This window comes from Eublepharis macularius, chromosome 1 (assembly GCF_028583425.1).
Source record: "Eublepharis macularius isolate TG4126 chromosome 1, MPM_Emac_v1.0, whole genome shotgun sequence".
NCBI classification, from domain to species: domain Eukaryota; kingdom Metazoa; phylum Chordata; class Lepidosauria; order Squamata; family Eublepharidae; genus Eublepharis; species Eublepharis macularius.
Window position 1 is genome coordinate 236,178,143 of NC_072790.1, and position 17,102 is coordinate 236,195,244.

General features: G+C 46.6%; 1 protein-coding gene across 2 annotated transcripts; it reads left to right on the top strand.

The window, feature by feature from the left end:
* SLAMF8 (SLAM family member 8) lies at positions 1 to 13,307 on the top strand. 2 transcript variants are annotated; one of them, XM_054994677.1, is made up of 5 exons: positions 1 to 83; positions 2,983 to 3,345; positions 4,453 to 4,761; positions 7,366 to 7,479; positions 13,057 to 13,307. In XM_054994677.1, the coding sequence occupies exons 1-5, from the start codon at positions 47 to 49 to the stop codon at positions 13,104 to 13,106; spliced, it is 873 nt and encodes a 290-aa protein (XP_054850652.1). In that variant the 5' UTR covers positions 1 to 46; the 3' UTR covers positions 13,107 to 13,307. The 2 variants fall into 2 exon arrangements, with proteins under 2 accessions (XP_054850652.1, XP_054850661.1); XM_054994686.1 differs by having other exon boundaries at positions 2,983 to 3,312.
* The last annotated feature ends 3,795 nt before the right edge of the window (positions 13,308 to 17,102 follow it).

Consider the following 17,102-nt stretch of genomic DNA (forward strand, 5'->3'; position numbering starts at 1 on the left):
CCTTCCCCACACTCTTTGTGCAGCTGAGCTCTGAAGAGGTGGCGAGATGGGTTGGATCGTGCTTACTTTGGTGCTGCATACAGGTAAGGAAAGTTGCCTTCTTAAAAATCCATTTCTCTCTTTCCCTCCATCGAGCCACAACATTTACATTTAAATGTTTTGTCCTCTGAGTAACTATTGATTCTTGCCCAACTCTCAAAGGAAAAGATAAGTCCTTCTGACTTAAACCACCTCCCAAATATTTAAGCTAAACCCTTTAATTTTGAAATCATTCACATCTAACCTAGGGTCCTCTCAGATCACAGTCTGGAAGATGCAGAATGAATCTCCTCAGAGGTTTTCCAACTAGCAGCTAAATGGTGTGGTGTAGGGTAGTTTCAAGAGTCGTTTTAGGATTGGGGAGTCCCAGATTCCACTCACTCTCATCTCACTGGATGATCTTAGGCAGCTGCTCTTTCTCAGCCTCTCTCAGGGTTGTTGTGAGGATAAAATGAAGGAGAACTATGTTCATTGAGCGGAGCTTTTCAGAGGAACAGTGGAATAAAAACATTAACTGTACATTCCCTTCCTTGCATAATGCAAGTAAGCTTGACCTCATCAGATCTCGGAAGCTAAGCAGGGTTGGCCTTGGTTAGCAATTGGATGGGTGTCCTCCAAGGAAGACCACAGTTGCTATGTAGAAGAAGGCAATGGAAACCCACCTCTGTTTTTTTCTTGCCTTGAAATCCCAGCAGGGCGTGCCATAAACCAGCTGTGACTTGACGGCACTCTGTACCACCACCATTGATAGGTAGTCATGGGGGATACAAGTCTCTTTATACAAGAAGCCTGAGTGCGTGCTCATCAAGTGTTGGGAGACACAATTTTAGCTGAGAAGTGTAGTTTTAAAAGACAGAGCTGGCGGAGATTGCTCTCATTTAAAACTACACTCAACACCTCCACGCACCTCCCAGCTTCTCATCTGGTTTAGTACTTTGATTACAAGTCATTATTTTAAAACGAGTGCAGAAAGGTTGAAATAAAAATTATTTGTGGTGCCATTGATAGAGGGGGAGGTCCCTGATTCAATCCCCGGCACTTCTGCTCTGAAAAAGACTCTCTGTTGGATACTCTGAAGAGACATTTCCCATATAGATGTCAGCTGGACTGGCAACACCTTCATCTGTTTTTCTGCTGCTCCTCCCCACCCTGAGGAGTCTCTTTAGACCTGAGCCGAATGAAGCAACCATAATTTGGACTCCATCACCCTGCAGTAGGGTTGCCAGGCCCCCTTAACTTCCTGGCGGGGGATTGGGGCCTGGCACTTACCTGTTTTGGTGGGAGGTGTGTGCGCACGGGAAGTGATGTCATCACGCAGCCCGTGAGCGCGTGCCCACACTCTGCAGGGGCCCAAAACGCGCCTGTTTCGGCCCAGATCAGGCTCGTTCTGGGCCCATTTTGGCACGGATCAGGCCTGTTTTGAGCCACTGCAGAGCGCTTCTGCGCTCCTGCGCTCCACAGTGGCCCGAAACAGGCCCAATCCAGGCAAAAATGGGCCTGTTTTGGGCTGCTGCAGAGCACAGGACTACTCTCACGCACTGCAGCAGCTCAAAACGGGCCTGGTCTGTGCCAAAGTGGGCCCAGAACGAGCCTGATCTGGGCCGAAACAGGCGCGTTTTGGGCCCCTGCAGAGGGCAGGAGTGCTCCCGCGCTCTGCAGCAGCCCCAATCCAGGCCAAAATGGGCCTGATCTGGGCGGCGGCAGCACACAGGAGTGAGCAGCACCGCAGGGGAGCGCTCTTGGAAGTCGCACTCCCCCCACTGACCAGGTAAGAAGGGGTGGGGTGTGGGGGGCAGGGATGGGGGATCCCCTGTCCCCACCAGGGGTCTGGCATCCCTACCCTGCAGCTCTGACGAATAGTCTATCCCCATTAAGACTGCTGGCTGAAGAAGTATTGCTGTAGAAAGTGAAGAAACATCAGTAAAGTACTTTTCTAGGTGAGGTTTTACATTTTTGCCTTAGTCCTTAGGATGTAGAATCGTTAGGTTCTTTACAGAAAGAGGGGCACAGTACTCAAATATCTATTTGTTTGTTTGTTTATTTGTTTAATTCTCCCCAAAGCTGCTTACACTGTTCTCCTCTCCTCCATTTTATCCTGACGACACCCCTGTGAAGTAGGTTAGGCTGAGAATGTGCAAGTGGCCTAAGGTCAACCATCCGGCGCCACCTAAAACCCCACAGCTGCCCCACCCTCTTGTGTGCTCCCACTAGATAGTTCCATGTTGTTTAACACATACTATTAATCTGGCTATGTTTTGCTTCAGCATTGTTCTTTCTGCTCTCTATCAGTTTTCTGCATGTTTTCAAATTTTCTGCTGTCCTTTATTACCCAATTATATTGTTTATTGAATGTCCCAGCCAATGTTCATATTGGCTTATACTGTGTAATCCACCTTGCTCTTCAGTGAGAAAGATGGGATATAAATAACATGATAAATAAATAAATAGTTTGTTGCTGTACTGCTCAGTTACAAATTCTCAAAATCTGTCCTGATTTCGCAGAAACGATATTTTTTCTTCCTTGTCTCTGGCATGTATTTATCTCATCATTTTGATTAAAGTTCATACTATATTTTTCACCTGTCTTTCTCTAACACTTAGATCCAAAGCAACTAATTAATTCCTGGAGTTTCCCCAGCAATCGGCTCTACCTTTTTTATTCTGCGCAATCTTTCCCTTTTTTACTAAAGATCTAATATTTTTAACGTTTTAAATGTTTTAATTGCTTTGATATCTGCTGCATTGGGGACTCTATTTGGGTAGAAATGTTGCATATTAATGTTTAAGTAATAAACAAATAAATCTCCACCCCTGAAACTTTTCAGAAGTTTTGCAAACTGAGCATAATTCCAGAGGGATGAACTGTCCTCGTGCAGCTCCAGATATCAATTAACAATATCCTCCATTCTCTGATAATAATGTCTCTTGTAACTTCTTTTCTAGCTGGGCAGGCAGTTCTTGCCCATGCCCCAGTGCAGGTCTTAGGAACTGAAGGAGAACCCGTATTCTTGAAGGCCAATGTACCTCCTGGCTTCCATATCAGGGATACCTTCTGGAGTTTCCTGACCCCGGTAGAAGAGGTGGTGGCTATCTCCTTCAGGGGAACCCCGGAGATCCTGTACCAATCCCGTTTCTACGGGAGAAGCCGACTCCACCCTAACTTCACTTTGGAGATCAGTCCAGTGGCCTTGGGAGACAGCGGGACCTTCTCAGCACTGCTGGTGAACACAACAGGAGAGATGGAGAAACAGATCTTCCACCTGGCGGTCTACGGTATGGTCCCCCGGAGGAAGAGGGGTGTGGCTGGTCAGTTTTTTTCCCAGTCTCTGATTTTTAACAAGCCATCCCTTCCTCTGTGGCATGTGTCTTCCATGGCAATGGTGTTGCTGGCAACACAGCAGTTTTAAACCAGTTTAACTGTAATCAATACAAATCTCAGCCAAGGAGGCGTGAAATTGGCATCTTTATTAAACTACGATGCCTGAGGGATTTTTTTTAAGGGAGGAAATTCTCATGGAAGAAAATCTGTAACATACCATTAGGGAGTTTGTTTTGTAAGCAGGGCTCATTTCGAGGGGGAACGCACAGGAACGCAGTTCTGGCAGTTCCCTAAAGAGGTCACATGTCAGGTGGCCCCACCCACCTGACTCTCGGCCATTTTGGGCCCCGTTTCGGCCTGGATTGGGGCTGAAATGGCCTGGATCAGGCCTCTGACGGGTGGTGGATCACTCTCCCACTCATCAGCAGCCTGATCCTGACCATTTTGGGCCACTTTTCAGCCATTTTCAGCCCACTTTTGCCATTTTGGGCCCAATTTCGGCCCTGAATGGCCAGGATTGGGTCCAAAACAGCCAGAATAGGTGATGCCAGGGGGTGTGGCATATGCAAATCAGTTATGCTAATAACACACCTCCGGTAATGGCAAGAGGCATGGCATACGCTAATGAGTTATGCTAATGAGTTCCTTCAGCTCTTTTTCTACGAAATGACCCCTGCTTGTAAGTATGCCCCCTAAGATCCTAGACATGTACAATTATGCCTGGAGTTTATTAGTTGATGTGGATTCTTGGATTTCAGTGCGCCCCCACTTTTGAAACGTTGCTTCTAGCTTTCATAGATTCAAGGCCACGTTTTAAAGAGATGAAAAAATCTAGGCTGGGGTTGTGAGATCTTTCCAGTATTCAGATGGTGGGGGATTTTTGTTGTGCAATATCATCTCCCTGTTCCGCACAACCTCAGTGACTTCCCTTCATTGACATTTCCTGCAACTGCTAAAATGTGGTTTATTTGCATAGTTTGGAGGAGACATTTGGAGGAGAATTGGCACAGGAACGGAGGGCAAGATAGGGAACAGTAATACCTCATGGGCTGGATATTCTGGGAACTTTCCCAACTTCTGTACTGTGCTTCCAGATGTGGTTTCCACACCAACCATCCGCGTGTTCAGCGAAGAGAGCAACCCAAACGGGCCAGCAGGATCCTGTGAATTATTCCTGGCCTGTGCAGCATCTAGAGGGACCAACGTCACCTACCGCTGGGCAAGGACAGATGGCAAAGCACTGGCTAGGGACAAGCACTCGGCTTTGGAGAATGGCCAGGTGCTGTGGGCTAAACTGGACCTCTCAGAAGACATGCCAGCAAGCTACAGCTGTACCGTTGCCAATGCAGTCAGCACAAAATCCGTTACCATCCATGTCCAGGGACAATGCAAGAGACAATCAGGTTTGTGACAACCAGCGGCGCCATTTTAGATTTCAGCAAGGAGAGAAAGACAAATGGGAGGGGAGCCAAATGCACAACAAGACAGGAATTTGCAGCAAGAAGGGAGGGGAGATGGATGCTGCTGTGGGACTGGGGCAGAGAAACTGCAGGGGAACCTACCATGCGGAAGCCCTGTTGCTATATCAGCAGCCTCGTCAGCCGTGGGAAAATCACACAAGCCAGTCCCCGTGTGGGAATTTCCTAACTTTGGATTTTCTGCATTGAGCAGGGGGTTGGACTAGATGACCTCTAAAGGCTCTTCCAAATGTACGAATATGAAAAACCTACTCTTGGTATATCTGCAAGATTTAAATGTAGGTGTTTCATTAATTGTTGGGTTTAAATTGGAGCTACCAGCCTCCAAGTGGGGCTTGAAGATCTGCTGGAGAAAATGGCAGCTTTTGAGGGTGGACTCTATGGCATTATACCCTATTGAGGCCCTCCCCAAACCCCGCCCGCCCCAAGCTCCACCCCCAAAATCTCCAGGAATTTCCCAACCCAGAGTTGGCAACCTTAAAGTCTTTTGACTAATTAACAGCACAGAACAGTGGATTTTTAAGAATAATTTTGATCTGTATCATATTCATCCCATCCTTTCAGCAAGGAGCTCTCGACAGTTTATATTAGTTTATTCTCACAACAACCCTGTGAGGTAGGTTAGGCTAAGAGGCAGTGATCGGCCCACGGTCCTCCTGGGAGTTACATGGCTTGAGTTATGATCTGAACCCAGATCTTCCCCATCTGACACTCTAACTGCTATATTAGAACTGGCTCTCATAGTGGTTAAGTGGTTGGGATGCAAATCAGCACTCTGCTGGTTCGAATCCCACGTGAACTCAGCTGATGCCCTTGGATAAGCCACTCCTCTCAGCCCCGTCTCCCCAGATGTATTGTGGAGATAATAACAACACTGACTTTGTTCACCGCTCTGAGTAGGGCACTAATTTGTCTAGAAGCAGTGCCGTTATTATTTATTATATTAATGTTGTGGGTGGCACATAAAATACTGCTCTGAGTCTCTATTTGTGATGAAAAAGGAGGAATAGAAAGGTTTTGATAAACAAATCTTAGAGGAAGCATTCTCCTGCTTCTTATACACAAGTTGGAATGCCTCTTCTGACTTCTGTTTAAAAGAGGCATTCTTCCTTCTCTAATACAAAGAAGGGAATGCCTCTTTTGATTCCATCTTAAAATTGGTATTCCCTCTTGCCTTACACCCTGGAGGAAACGCTGCTTCTACGTCTGTGTAATAACTCATATGCTCAAATATCTTTCTGCCACCCCCAGTACGATCTTCATCTCTCTTCAAAACACTTGTCAGTCTCTAGTCTAAACTGTGGGGAGGCTGAGCAGAAGATGCCACCTTCCAGGCATTTCTCTGAGGGGGCTGGGTCGCGGTCGCCCCCACCATCAGCAAATAATCACCACATGGAAATCCCAAAGGACTTCCATGAATTCTTTGCCCCTTCAGAGGTTTCCCCTTCAGCCGATAGAGGAACGTCAGCATTTCCCCTCCGCTTCCTGTGTCACGAGGGGGACTTTCTGTTGACCGTTTATGAGCATTCATTTGGCTTTTGTAAATGATGCAAAACCAAACTATTCAAAAAGGCTTTTTACTCAAATGGGAGGGCTGTATTGTAGGGAGGGGGTCTCAGATGCTTCGCTAATGAGTTAGGGGGACCATAGACTTCATCACTATATTGCCCTACGTATTATCTGTTGCTTTAAATATGTACTCCTATGTACCACCTGTGCTCCATATTGTCTAATGTCAGTCCTACAATTGATTATGTTCTGTTTCAGTATTGGTTCTACTCTGTATTAGATACTTGCTCATACTGTGTCTTTTAAACTTGTATCAATTTACCGTATGGCATTGTTTATGAAAATGTCCTTGATACTGTATGGAAATGTCCTTGAAATGGACTGTACTAATCTCATACTGTGTAATCCGCCTTGAGTCTCAGTGAGAAAGGCGGACTATAAATGACACCTTACTATATAATTCTGTAAGCGGGTTTCTGATGACTCACCTTGATTCCACAGCGCAGGCGCAATTGTGCGCCCCTAGCAGGGATGAAAGGTGAGTCCTCATGGCTGGCCTGCCGCCTGCCCTCCTCCCGCTTGAGCTGGGCAAGGGACGGGAAGGGCAAGCCGCCTGCCACCCTCCCCAGCCCACTTGAGCAAGGGAAGGGCAAGCCACCCACCGCCCTACTCAGCCCTGCTTGAGCCGGGGCAAGGGACAGGAAGGGCGAGCTGCCCGCCACCCTCCCCAGCTTTCTAGAGCCCATTGTATTTTTTCCTACAATGGGTTTTTTTGTTAGTAAATAAATAAATAAAAAAGGCCATATGAGTGCAATTCAAGTGATGCTTCCCAATACCAGCCGTTAGTTGAGCGTATTTGTTTTCTCTGTGATTGGACAGATTTCCCTTTCCTCATTTATCCTGACTGAGAGGTGGGTGGTTTTCATGGCAAAGGGTGAGCTTCTGCCTAGCATCTCCCCTTTAAGGAAACATTGATAGGTGCCCGTTTCTGACCCAATGCTCCTTGTTCTCCGTTCCCAGGTGCTAAAGAACCGGACTATGATTACAAGAGCACCCTCCTCATTGTTGTGCCCCTCGCATCTTTTCTCCTGTCTGCAGCAGCCATTTTGGTCATGCACACTAAACATCGCTCAGGTAAAAATTTTGTGAATACTGTAGTGTATTGGCCCTCTTGGCTCACCATAGGTGATGGGGTGGTGCTAAGCTTTCAGTTAGGCTTACTCTTCTAGGCCTTCTCTCTATTCTGGGGGTTTTGCTTATTCTCTCTGCAGCTGCAGTTGTTGTTTGTCCTGTTAACCATGAAGTTACAATAAATCTTTGTTCAGTCCTTTGGAAGCAGCCTCCCCTTTCTGAAGACATTACAAATACTGTTATATATTGTGATGAGGGCATGGAGGGCTCACTGGCCATTTTCACACGCACCCGTAAAATCGCACGAAACTCATGGAACGAAGCGTCTTCCTAGCACGATTTCCCGACATGATCCCCTTTAATGGTGCAATGACATCAGAAATTGCGCCATTAAACAGGATCGTGCCGGGAAATTGTGCAAGGAAGATGCATCGTTCTGTGAGTTTTGCACGATCTTCCGGAGGCTTTGGCCATGTGGAAATGGCCACTGTCTAGGCTCTGGAATTACTTCCTGATGGTTACCCACTCCAGAATGGGGAATTCCTGGGGATTTGGGGGTATAGCCTGGAGAGGATGGGGTATAATGCCATATAACCCACCCTCCAAAGCAGCCATTTTCTCCAGGGGAACTGGCTTCTGTTACAAGCAAGAAAGCTGTCATATTACCAGCATGCAGTTCGAAGTACCTTCGCTTGCTTGGCCTTGAATGTGCAGCTGCTCATAGAATAGCTGAGACGGCAAGACCACAGAAGCTGGTAAACAAAACCAGTTAGATGGTTGTTGTGGGTTTTCCGGGCTGTATTGCTGTGGTCTTGGCATTGTAGTTCCTGACATTTCGCCAGCAGCTGTGACTGGCATCTTCAGAGGTGTAGCACCAAAAGACAGAGATCTCTCAGTGGGGTATAATGCCATTATATTATATACCATTATACCTCTCAGTGACACTGAGAGATCACTGTCTTTTGGTGCTACACCTCTGAAGATGCCAGCCACAGCTGCTGGCGAAACGTCAGGAACTACAATGCCAAGACCACGACAATACAGCCCGGAAAACCCACAACAACCATCATTCTCCAGCCGTGAAAGCCTTCGACAATACATTGAAAACCAGTTAGAATCACAAGATCAAGTGTAGAGAAGTTGCACTAAGAACTGAGAAGCAGACAAGGACTAGAGGGAGGGCTTTGCCTCAGAAAAGCAAGGTATAAAAGATCCCACCATTTTAGGGCAGGCTCAGAGCTTTTGCTGTACCTATACTTTGCTGTACTTATACTCTGTACCCCGTTATTCCTGGAATAAAGGCTTTCCTCTTTCTATGTTGTAGTTATTGGGCAAACCACACCAGGTCAAATGAACTTGCTATTTTTGCAACACTTCTGTAGTCTCGAAATCAATTGTAATTCTGGGAGGTCTCCAAGTCCCACCTGGAAACTGGCTCATTCATGTTTCAAGAGCTGCCAAAATCATGTTTATTCATTTGTATCTCGCCTTTCCTCCAAGGAATTTGTGGTTCTCCCCTCTGCCCCAACCACCCACTATTCTGTCCTCACAACAACTCTGTGAGGTAGGCTAAGTCAAATGAAAGCAATTGACTCAAGATGGACTTCATAGCTGAGTAGGGATTTGCTTCTCCCAGGGCCTCTGCTGACATGATAACCACCACACCAGCAGGTATCAGGGAGGTCAGTTGTGGTCTTTGCAGTGGGCAGGGCCAGTGCCAGAACCTGAAGCACCTTTGAGTGCTGGATCCAGAGAGCGCTTGGAGCTCCAGTTCAGATAGGATTGCCTGTTGGCGGAGTGTTTGCTCAACAATAGTCACGCGAACTGATTAAAGAGGTAAAGAAAGTTTATTTAGGAACTAACATACTTGATAAAAAAGTGGAGACACAGAGATAGACGTCTAGCTATCTAGCTGACTAAGAGAGAGAGGTTCTGAGAAGAAGCAGGATATTGCCCTAAGAATACCAACCAATGGACAAGGAAATGACACTTAATAGAACAAGGACAAGGAAATGACATTCAATAGAAAGAGAAGCGCTGTCCTCACGTTCCTATCTGACTAGCCCTTGCTGTGCCCTATAGGTAGGGTTACTGGCTCCAAGTTGGGAAATTCCTGGAGATCTGAGGGGTGAAACCTGGAGAAACTTGGAGAAAGTGGGGTTTGGGGAGGGAAAGGACCTTGGCATGGCATAATTCCATACAGTCCACCCCCAAAGTAGCCATTTTCTCCTGGTGAACTGATCTCTGTGGCCTGGAGACCAGTTGTAATTCCAGGAGATCTCCTGCCACTACCTGGAGGCTGGTAACCCTACCTATAGGGTCTCCTTCTTTTTCTCTATGTACACCAGACGTTGCTTCTTCCAACATTGTCAAAGAGGAAGGGAGTTTCTGGAATTCTCCCAGAATTCCAACTAATCTCCAGATTACAAAGATGGGTTCCTCTGGAGAAAATGGCTGCTTTGGAGGGAACTAAGCTGCTTCTTCTGGCTTCAGAAGTGGAACATAGAAGCTCTTGGTAGGTCCAAGAGAGAGGCTTTGGCAAAATAAGGATGCACAAAGATGTCTCTTCCCATTTCTTTTCATTTTCATACTCTGTCGTAACAATCCTTTTTGCTTCATCCATTTTTGTCCCTGGTGCCTCTCGGTTGGTTTCTTCCATACCATTTTAGCACCTTCGTATTTTGTTTACAAGCAGTTGATGCAAACAGTCTATTGTGAAAAAAAATTAAAAGAAAGATGTTTGTGAGAAAACTGTTTGTGAGAAAATTGTTTGAATTTGCCTAGGGGAGAGGAAAAAATAGGAAGTCACTAGTGTCCCTACACAACATAAAATCCCCACACCCAAATATATGGGGTTGAGGGAAAGAAAACCAGCATTGATCTATTACTGGCAATTGCCATGAAAACAAAAGCAAAAAAATCCCATCCTGGCTCATCATTATTAATTATTATTATTACTATTTCTGGTCCATTGGTAACCTCTGCTAGGAATGCAGGTCATACCCACCTGCCAGGGTGTGGGTTGGTAGAAACAGTTTTGCAACCTAGCATGTGAGTTGTAGTGGATTCTGTGGCATCACGTCCCTGCTGAACTCCCTCCCCTCTCCAAACTGAGCAGCCAGAGGGTATCTGCAGAGACCAGGGGAATACCATTGCTTTAAAGTCCAGCTCCACCTGTGAAAGCAGGCGGTGGAACACCCACCATTCAGACTGAAAAGCATCAGCAAGCCCTGGCATTTGTATAGGAGGAAGTGGCTGGCAACTGCCCCCTCTTTTTTCATTAATAGGCAGTCTCCTTATTAACTGGAGGAAATTAGCTTACAGGAGACAAAGCAAAAGGGGGTAATTGGGATTCTCCATCAATGTTTACAGGGATTTTTCCCTTAAGAGAACTCTCGAAGGAAACCAGCCAGATGTTCATCTGGAAAGGTTTTTATTAAAAGAGAATTAAAAGGGCAAACATACAATCATACACAGAACACATGCGAGGCTAACTAAGAGGAAATCAGGGAGGACGTTTTTGCCTCCAAAAGAATAACCTGATGGGTTTTCCAGAGGTGAACAATAGATGTAAATGATGCTTGATGAGTTTGTGAGTATCGGATGGGAAAAGCTACCAGGTTTGGTGAATAGTGTTAAGTGTTGCTTAATTGGGATAAATGGATGAGGGGAAGTGAGGCCAGGCGTTGGTGAGATTAGTCAAGAGTTTCTTGGAAGACCCACTGGCCTAAATTATTTTATTTCTTTTATTTACTTTAGATTTTTATTCCGCCCTCCCCGCAAACGGGCTCAGGGCAGATTATGCATCTTTCTGGGGCATAGAGGGGCCATTAGTCAATCAGCTGCTCTGACTCCCCTTCTAAAATATTTTGCCAGGCCATTAACTGGCCAGCATCCATTTTGTTTCATTTTAGGCCAGGCAGTGTTCCTCAGCGAGAGGAGAGGACTGACTGCTAACACCGCTGGTTAGGAGACTCCATTGAGAGGTTTCTGCCTTCTGGCTCAGAGGTCCTACAGGTCTCTGTTACCACCTACAACTGTCCCATTTTCAGTCTCTTGACCAGCCACTGACATTCCTGGCACTGTCTGGTTTTCAGTGGTTTGCCACAAGGTTGGAATGGACTCTCCCAAGAACGACCTAGAATAGTGTTAGGTGCAGGGCTTTTTTTCTGGGAAAAGAGGTGGTGGAACTCAGTGGGTTGCCCTTGGAGAAAATGGTCACATGGCTGGTGGCCCCGCCCCCTGATCTCCAGACAGAGGGGAGTTGAGATTGCCCTCCGCGCCACTCAGCGGCGTGGAGGGCAATCTAAACTCCCCTCTGTCTGGAGATCAGGGGGCGGGGCCACCAGCCATGTGACCATTTTCAAGAGGTTCTGGAACTCCGTTCCCCTGCGTTCCTGCTGAAAAAAAGCCCTGGTTAGGTGAATAGCTGTGTTGGTCTGCAGTAGGACTGCACGATTCAAGTCCAGTAGCACCATAAAGACCAACAAGATTTTCAGGGCATAAGTTTCTGAGAGTCAAAGCTCCCCGACAAGTCCCACTTTTTCTGCGAAGCTTAGGGCCAACCCCTTAAGTCCTTCATCCCCTTTTGCAAGTTATCCTGAAGCAAAGAACCACCATTCCCATACCTGGTTTAAATCTTGCCTTTGCAACAAACTCCCTGAGGAGTCACGTGCTCTCTCTCTCACAGTTTTGTTCTTCCATCCGCAATAGGGAGGTATTAATACTGGTCTACCTTACAGGGTGGTTGTATATATTAATAGAAGACAATGTGTAGGAAGTTCATTGAACATTGAAAGGCAATGTGATAAGTACATATCACTGAAATGGATGCATTCCCAGCTTTCATTTCCCCCTCAGCTCCTATTATTGGAAGTGTTTCTTCAATCAAACACTAATTAGCCTGTAGAACTCCCTGCCACAGGATGTAGCAATGGCTTCTAGTTTGGTTGGCTGTAAATGGAAGGCAGTAGGAAAAGAGGAAAACCTAAAATGAGATGGCTTGACTAAATAAAAGACGCCACGTCCTCCAGTTTGCAAGATCTGAGCAAGTCTGTTCATGATAGGACACTTTGGAGGTCTTTCATTCATAGGGTCACCATAGGTCGGAGGCGACTTAATGGAACATAACATGCACACAAATGGGGATTAGACAAATTCACATAGGAACCGGAGCACCAATGGCTGGTAGCCTTCTTGACTGAATGAATATCATTTGCTGGGAGTGGGGGCAGGATTGGTTTCCATGTTCTGCTTGTATACCAGAGTGGTTGGCCACTGTGGAAAACGAACAGCATGATGGACTAGACAGACCTTTCACCCAATCTAGGAAGGCAATCTTTATTTGTCTATGTCCTTATGTCATCTCTCCCTCGCACTCAATTTTAGCTTCGTAAGCTTCTTTGAGCAGCGGCCTGTCTCTTTATTGTTATTCCGTACAGTATCATCCACGCGGATGGTGCAAAATTAGTAATAAATAATAATTAATAAGAACAATATAATTGTTGTAAATACAGACAACATAGCCACTTACTCCCCCAGATGAATAATTACTGTATCTCTTTTTTTTTTCTTGCACAGGGAAACAAATGTCATATACAGTTTCAGAAAATGAGTCGTTTCCTGCTTAGCTGGTTCTTCTCGGAGAAGAAAGAGACGGCCTCCTTGCTGGAGAAACAGACAGCGTATGGACTTTGTTTTGTGAAGAACTGCCTTGTTTACATGGATGAAAGTTTTCGGACTGTTAATGGACAGCTTTTCTCCTGGATATGGGGGGGAAACAAAACGATGGCATTTGGAGCTGCCAATAAAAGCTGCCAATTTTGTGTGTGTGTGTGTGTGTGTATATATATATACACACACACACACACACACACATGCAACCCTGAGCAGGGCTGAAGTGGGTGGGGGGTGGACAGAGCTCAGGGGATAGTATCATAGCTCTCAGGTAGAGCATCCCAGAAGGCCCCCAGTTCAGCCCCTGGCATCTTTAGTGGACTCAGCTAGTAGATGGCACAAAAGATCTTTCTCTGCCCACTACAGCTGAGAGACGCTGCCCATATTGAGCCAAATGGACCAACGGCCTGCCATGGTATTAGGCAGCTTTACATGTTGGTTTGCTTAGGGGAGGCACTGGGGAGAGGGATTAGTGGCACTGGAGGAAAATCCGGTTGCTCAAGCCTGGACAGGTGCCAAAAATAGTTGGCTTGGTTGGACTCCGAATTTCTGCACTTAGAATCATAAAATCATAGAATCGGGAGATACCTCCAGGGTCATCTAGTCCAACCCCCTGCACAATGCAGGAAATTCACAACTACCTCCCCCACCCCTGCACACTCCCAGTGACCCCTGCTCCATGCCCAGAAGATGGCAAAACACCTCCAGGATCCTTGGCCAAACGGGCCTGGAGAAAATTGCTTCCTGACCGCAAAGTGGCGATCGGCATTACTTCTTCAGGCCTCCATCTTGGTTCTTTAACAGATTGCAGTTTTGCTGGCTGAACGAATGACAACTGGTTCACAATCTTATTCAGGGAAACAGAGGAAACCATAAGGCGCGGTGGCGGCGGCGGCTGACTTTGAAACCAAATGAGCATCGCTTTGTAATTAAACACGGTCTCTGGATCAGCCAAAAAAGGGATCTTCTCTCAAGGTGTCTCGTTTCACTTGACAGCAAAAGGTGTTTTTTTTCGAGGCCCTCAATGGCAGGTGGTGTAATGGAGAAGGTTTCTCAATTACACCAGGAGGAGGTTGGCAGACAAGCCCAAGGGAGAGGCGCCGAGACAACCAATCTCTCAACAGATCGGGCGCTTAATTCAGTTCGTAAAAAAACCCTGTTGCAGGCAACATCCGCCAACAATTAATTAACGATTTTGACTAATGAGGAAACTATAAAACACAAATGAATCCAGCCCCAAAATAACTTTTGGCAAATTGACAACAGAGGCAATTATGACTCGTTGACGCAAGGCTACAGAAAGCTTGGCTCTGCAAGGATCCAAAGTGTGTTTATTGGGAAGTAAGTCCCATTGAATGCAATGGGGGCATGCTCCCTAGTAAGTTTCGCAGGATGGCAGTCTTTGGGGCAAACATGCCATTAGTCAGGAGATTTGGGATCGAGAGATCTTAGAGGGTTCTCAAAAGGTAAAAACGGGGTTCAGGAGCTCCAAGGGAGGGATAGCCGAGATCAGGAAAATGAAACCCCAAGCCCCTAATCTAACTATCTCTCCTTCGATGGTTGTTGTGGGTTTTCCGGGCTGTATTGGTCTTGGCCTTGTAGTTCCTGACGTTTCGCCAGCAGCTGTGGCTGGCATCTTCAGAGGTGTAGCACCAAAAGACAGAGATCTCTCAGTGTCTCTGTCTTTTGGTGCTACACCTCTGAAGATGCCAGCCACAGCTGCTGGCGAAACGTCAGGAACTACAATGCCAAGACCACGGCAATACAGCCCGGAAAACCCACAACAACCATCGTTCTCCGGCTGTGAAAGCCTTCGACAATATATCTCTCCTTCCATTAGCTACCTTTGCACAGGTGGGAAATGTTGGGAAAAATGGGTTCAAATAGTTTAAAATCAGAGTTGCAATGGATCTTGACTCACTAGAGAGGCAGATGCCTGTTTGCCTATAAAAATATTTACTCCCAAAGGAAAAGGTACATGGGGTTCCTACAAAACAAAAAACTCTATGAGCTATATCTTGCTGCAGCGTGCTACAAACTTAGACCACGAGAGCAATGGAGATTCTTCCTCCTCCTTGTTGACCTCCAGAGAAAATCACCTGACCTATTGACCAATAACAGTTTACAAACACATCTCAGTTTCTCTGGGCTTTGAATCAGATAAGACTATTGGCTCTGTGCCAGATTTTCTTCCGGGTCAACACAAACAATAGAAATACTAGATAAACACATTAACCCCATAATGACTGAATGTCAGACCTTGCAACATATATTCTAACAGGAAAATGGGAGAAAACATCAGAGATTCTGATCCCAGATTTAGTGCATTGAGAGTAGGCTGGCGCTCAGTTTACTGAAAGATAGAGTGGCGTAATAGATAGGGTGCCCTGGGTTCAAATCCCCAACCTGTCTTGGTTGAACTTGGAGCAGTCATTCCCTCTCTCAGCTAGGGATGCCAGACTCCAAATGGGGGCGGGGAATCCCCCACCCCCACCAACCCCGTTCCTGCTTACCTGGCCAGTGGGATGGAGCGCACCTTCCATGTGCGCTCCCCTGCCGTGCTGCACACTCCCATGCGCAGCTGCTGCCCTCCCAAAACGTGCCCAATTTGCCTGGATCAGGCCCGTTTCAGGCCGCTGTGGAGCACAGGAGCACTCCCGTGCTCTGCAGCAGCTCAAAACGGGCCCAATCCGTGCCAAAACTGACCCAAAATGAACCTGGTCTGGGCCAAAACGGGTGCATTTGGGGCCCCTGCGGAGTGTGGGCATGTGTCCATGGGCTGTGTGATGACGTCACTTCCCAGAAGTGACGTCATCACGCTTGCAAGGGCGCACACTTTGCACACATGCACCCCCCACCCAAACAGGTAAGTGCCAAGCTCCAAGCCCCCCCCCCCCAGGAGGTTGAGGGGGTCTGGCAACCCTACTCTCAGCCTGACAAGGCTATGAGTATACAATAGAGGGGGACACACATACATTGCCCTAAATTGCCTCAGAGGAAAGACAAATTTAAAATGAGGTGGAAAGGTAGGGTGTATTTTGAGTTGCTGATTCTTGGTTTTCTTCTGCCTAATATTCTGTTTCTCCTTTTTCCCCCCTCCTACTGATCTAAGTTCATCTCTTTTTTTCACCTCAGCAACCGACTTCTATATCCCTGTGATGCCCTTCATATTTTGGCTTTCTTCACTCCCTCCCCTATCCCATGATCCTATAGGACGACTACTAGATACTGTTGTGTCTGGCATTGCCAACAGACCAGGAAAAAGTGAGAGCTAGTATGGTGTAGTGGCTAGAGCAACAGACTAGGATCTGAGTGACCCAAGTTCAAATCCCCACTCTGCCACGTTGAGTGACCTTCAGCCAGTCACATTCTCTCATTGTCACCTGCCTCACAGGGTTGTTGTGAGGATAAAATGGAGGGAGAATAGTGTGAGCTGCTTTGGGAACCCATGAGGGAGAAAGGTGGGGTATCAACAAAATAAAATACATTAAAAAAATAAAAAGTGACCTGGCCTGTTCTGGTGTTTTCATAAGCAGTTTGGTATTTCAGAATTACTAAGCAAAGCATTTCTCAGTGTTTAGATAGTCCTTTTCGCTCATTGAGGTCAGCATACCAAGCTGATGTGAAAGGCGAAAGAGATCCAGCGGCCAGCTGAAAAGTTGACAAGCCCTATTTGTGCACTTTTACTGGCTGAATGTAGCCAGCAAAGAAGATAAAAAGCGTAGCCGTGGCAGGTGGATGAGAAGAAAAGAGTCGTGGGGTGAGATTGTTCACGGGCCTGCTCTTTCCATTAGCGGGAAACCAGGTTATTAACTAGCACTGTCCCTGTGGTTGCCCACTGGCTCCCCACCTATCCGACTCGTACCTTTGAAAATAAATACATATTATAAAAGCTAGCAAGTCTCTCTCATTCTATAGGGGATTAGATTGTGTAAAAAGGGGCCCTCTCT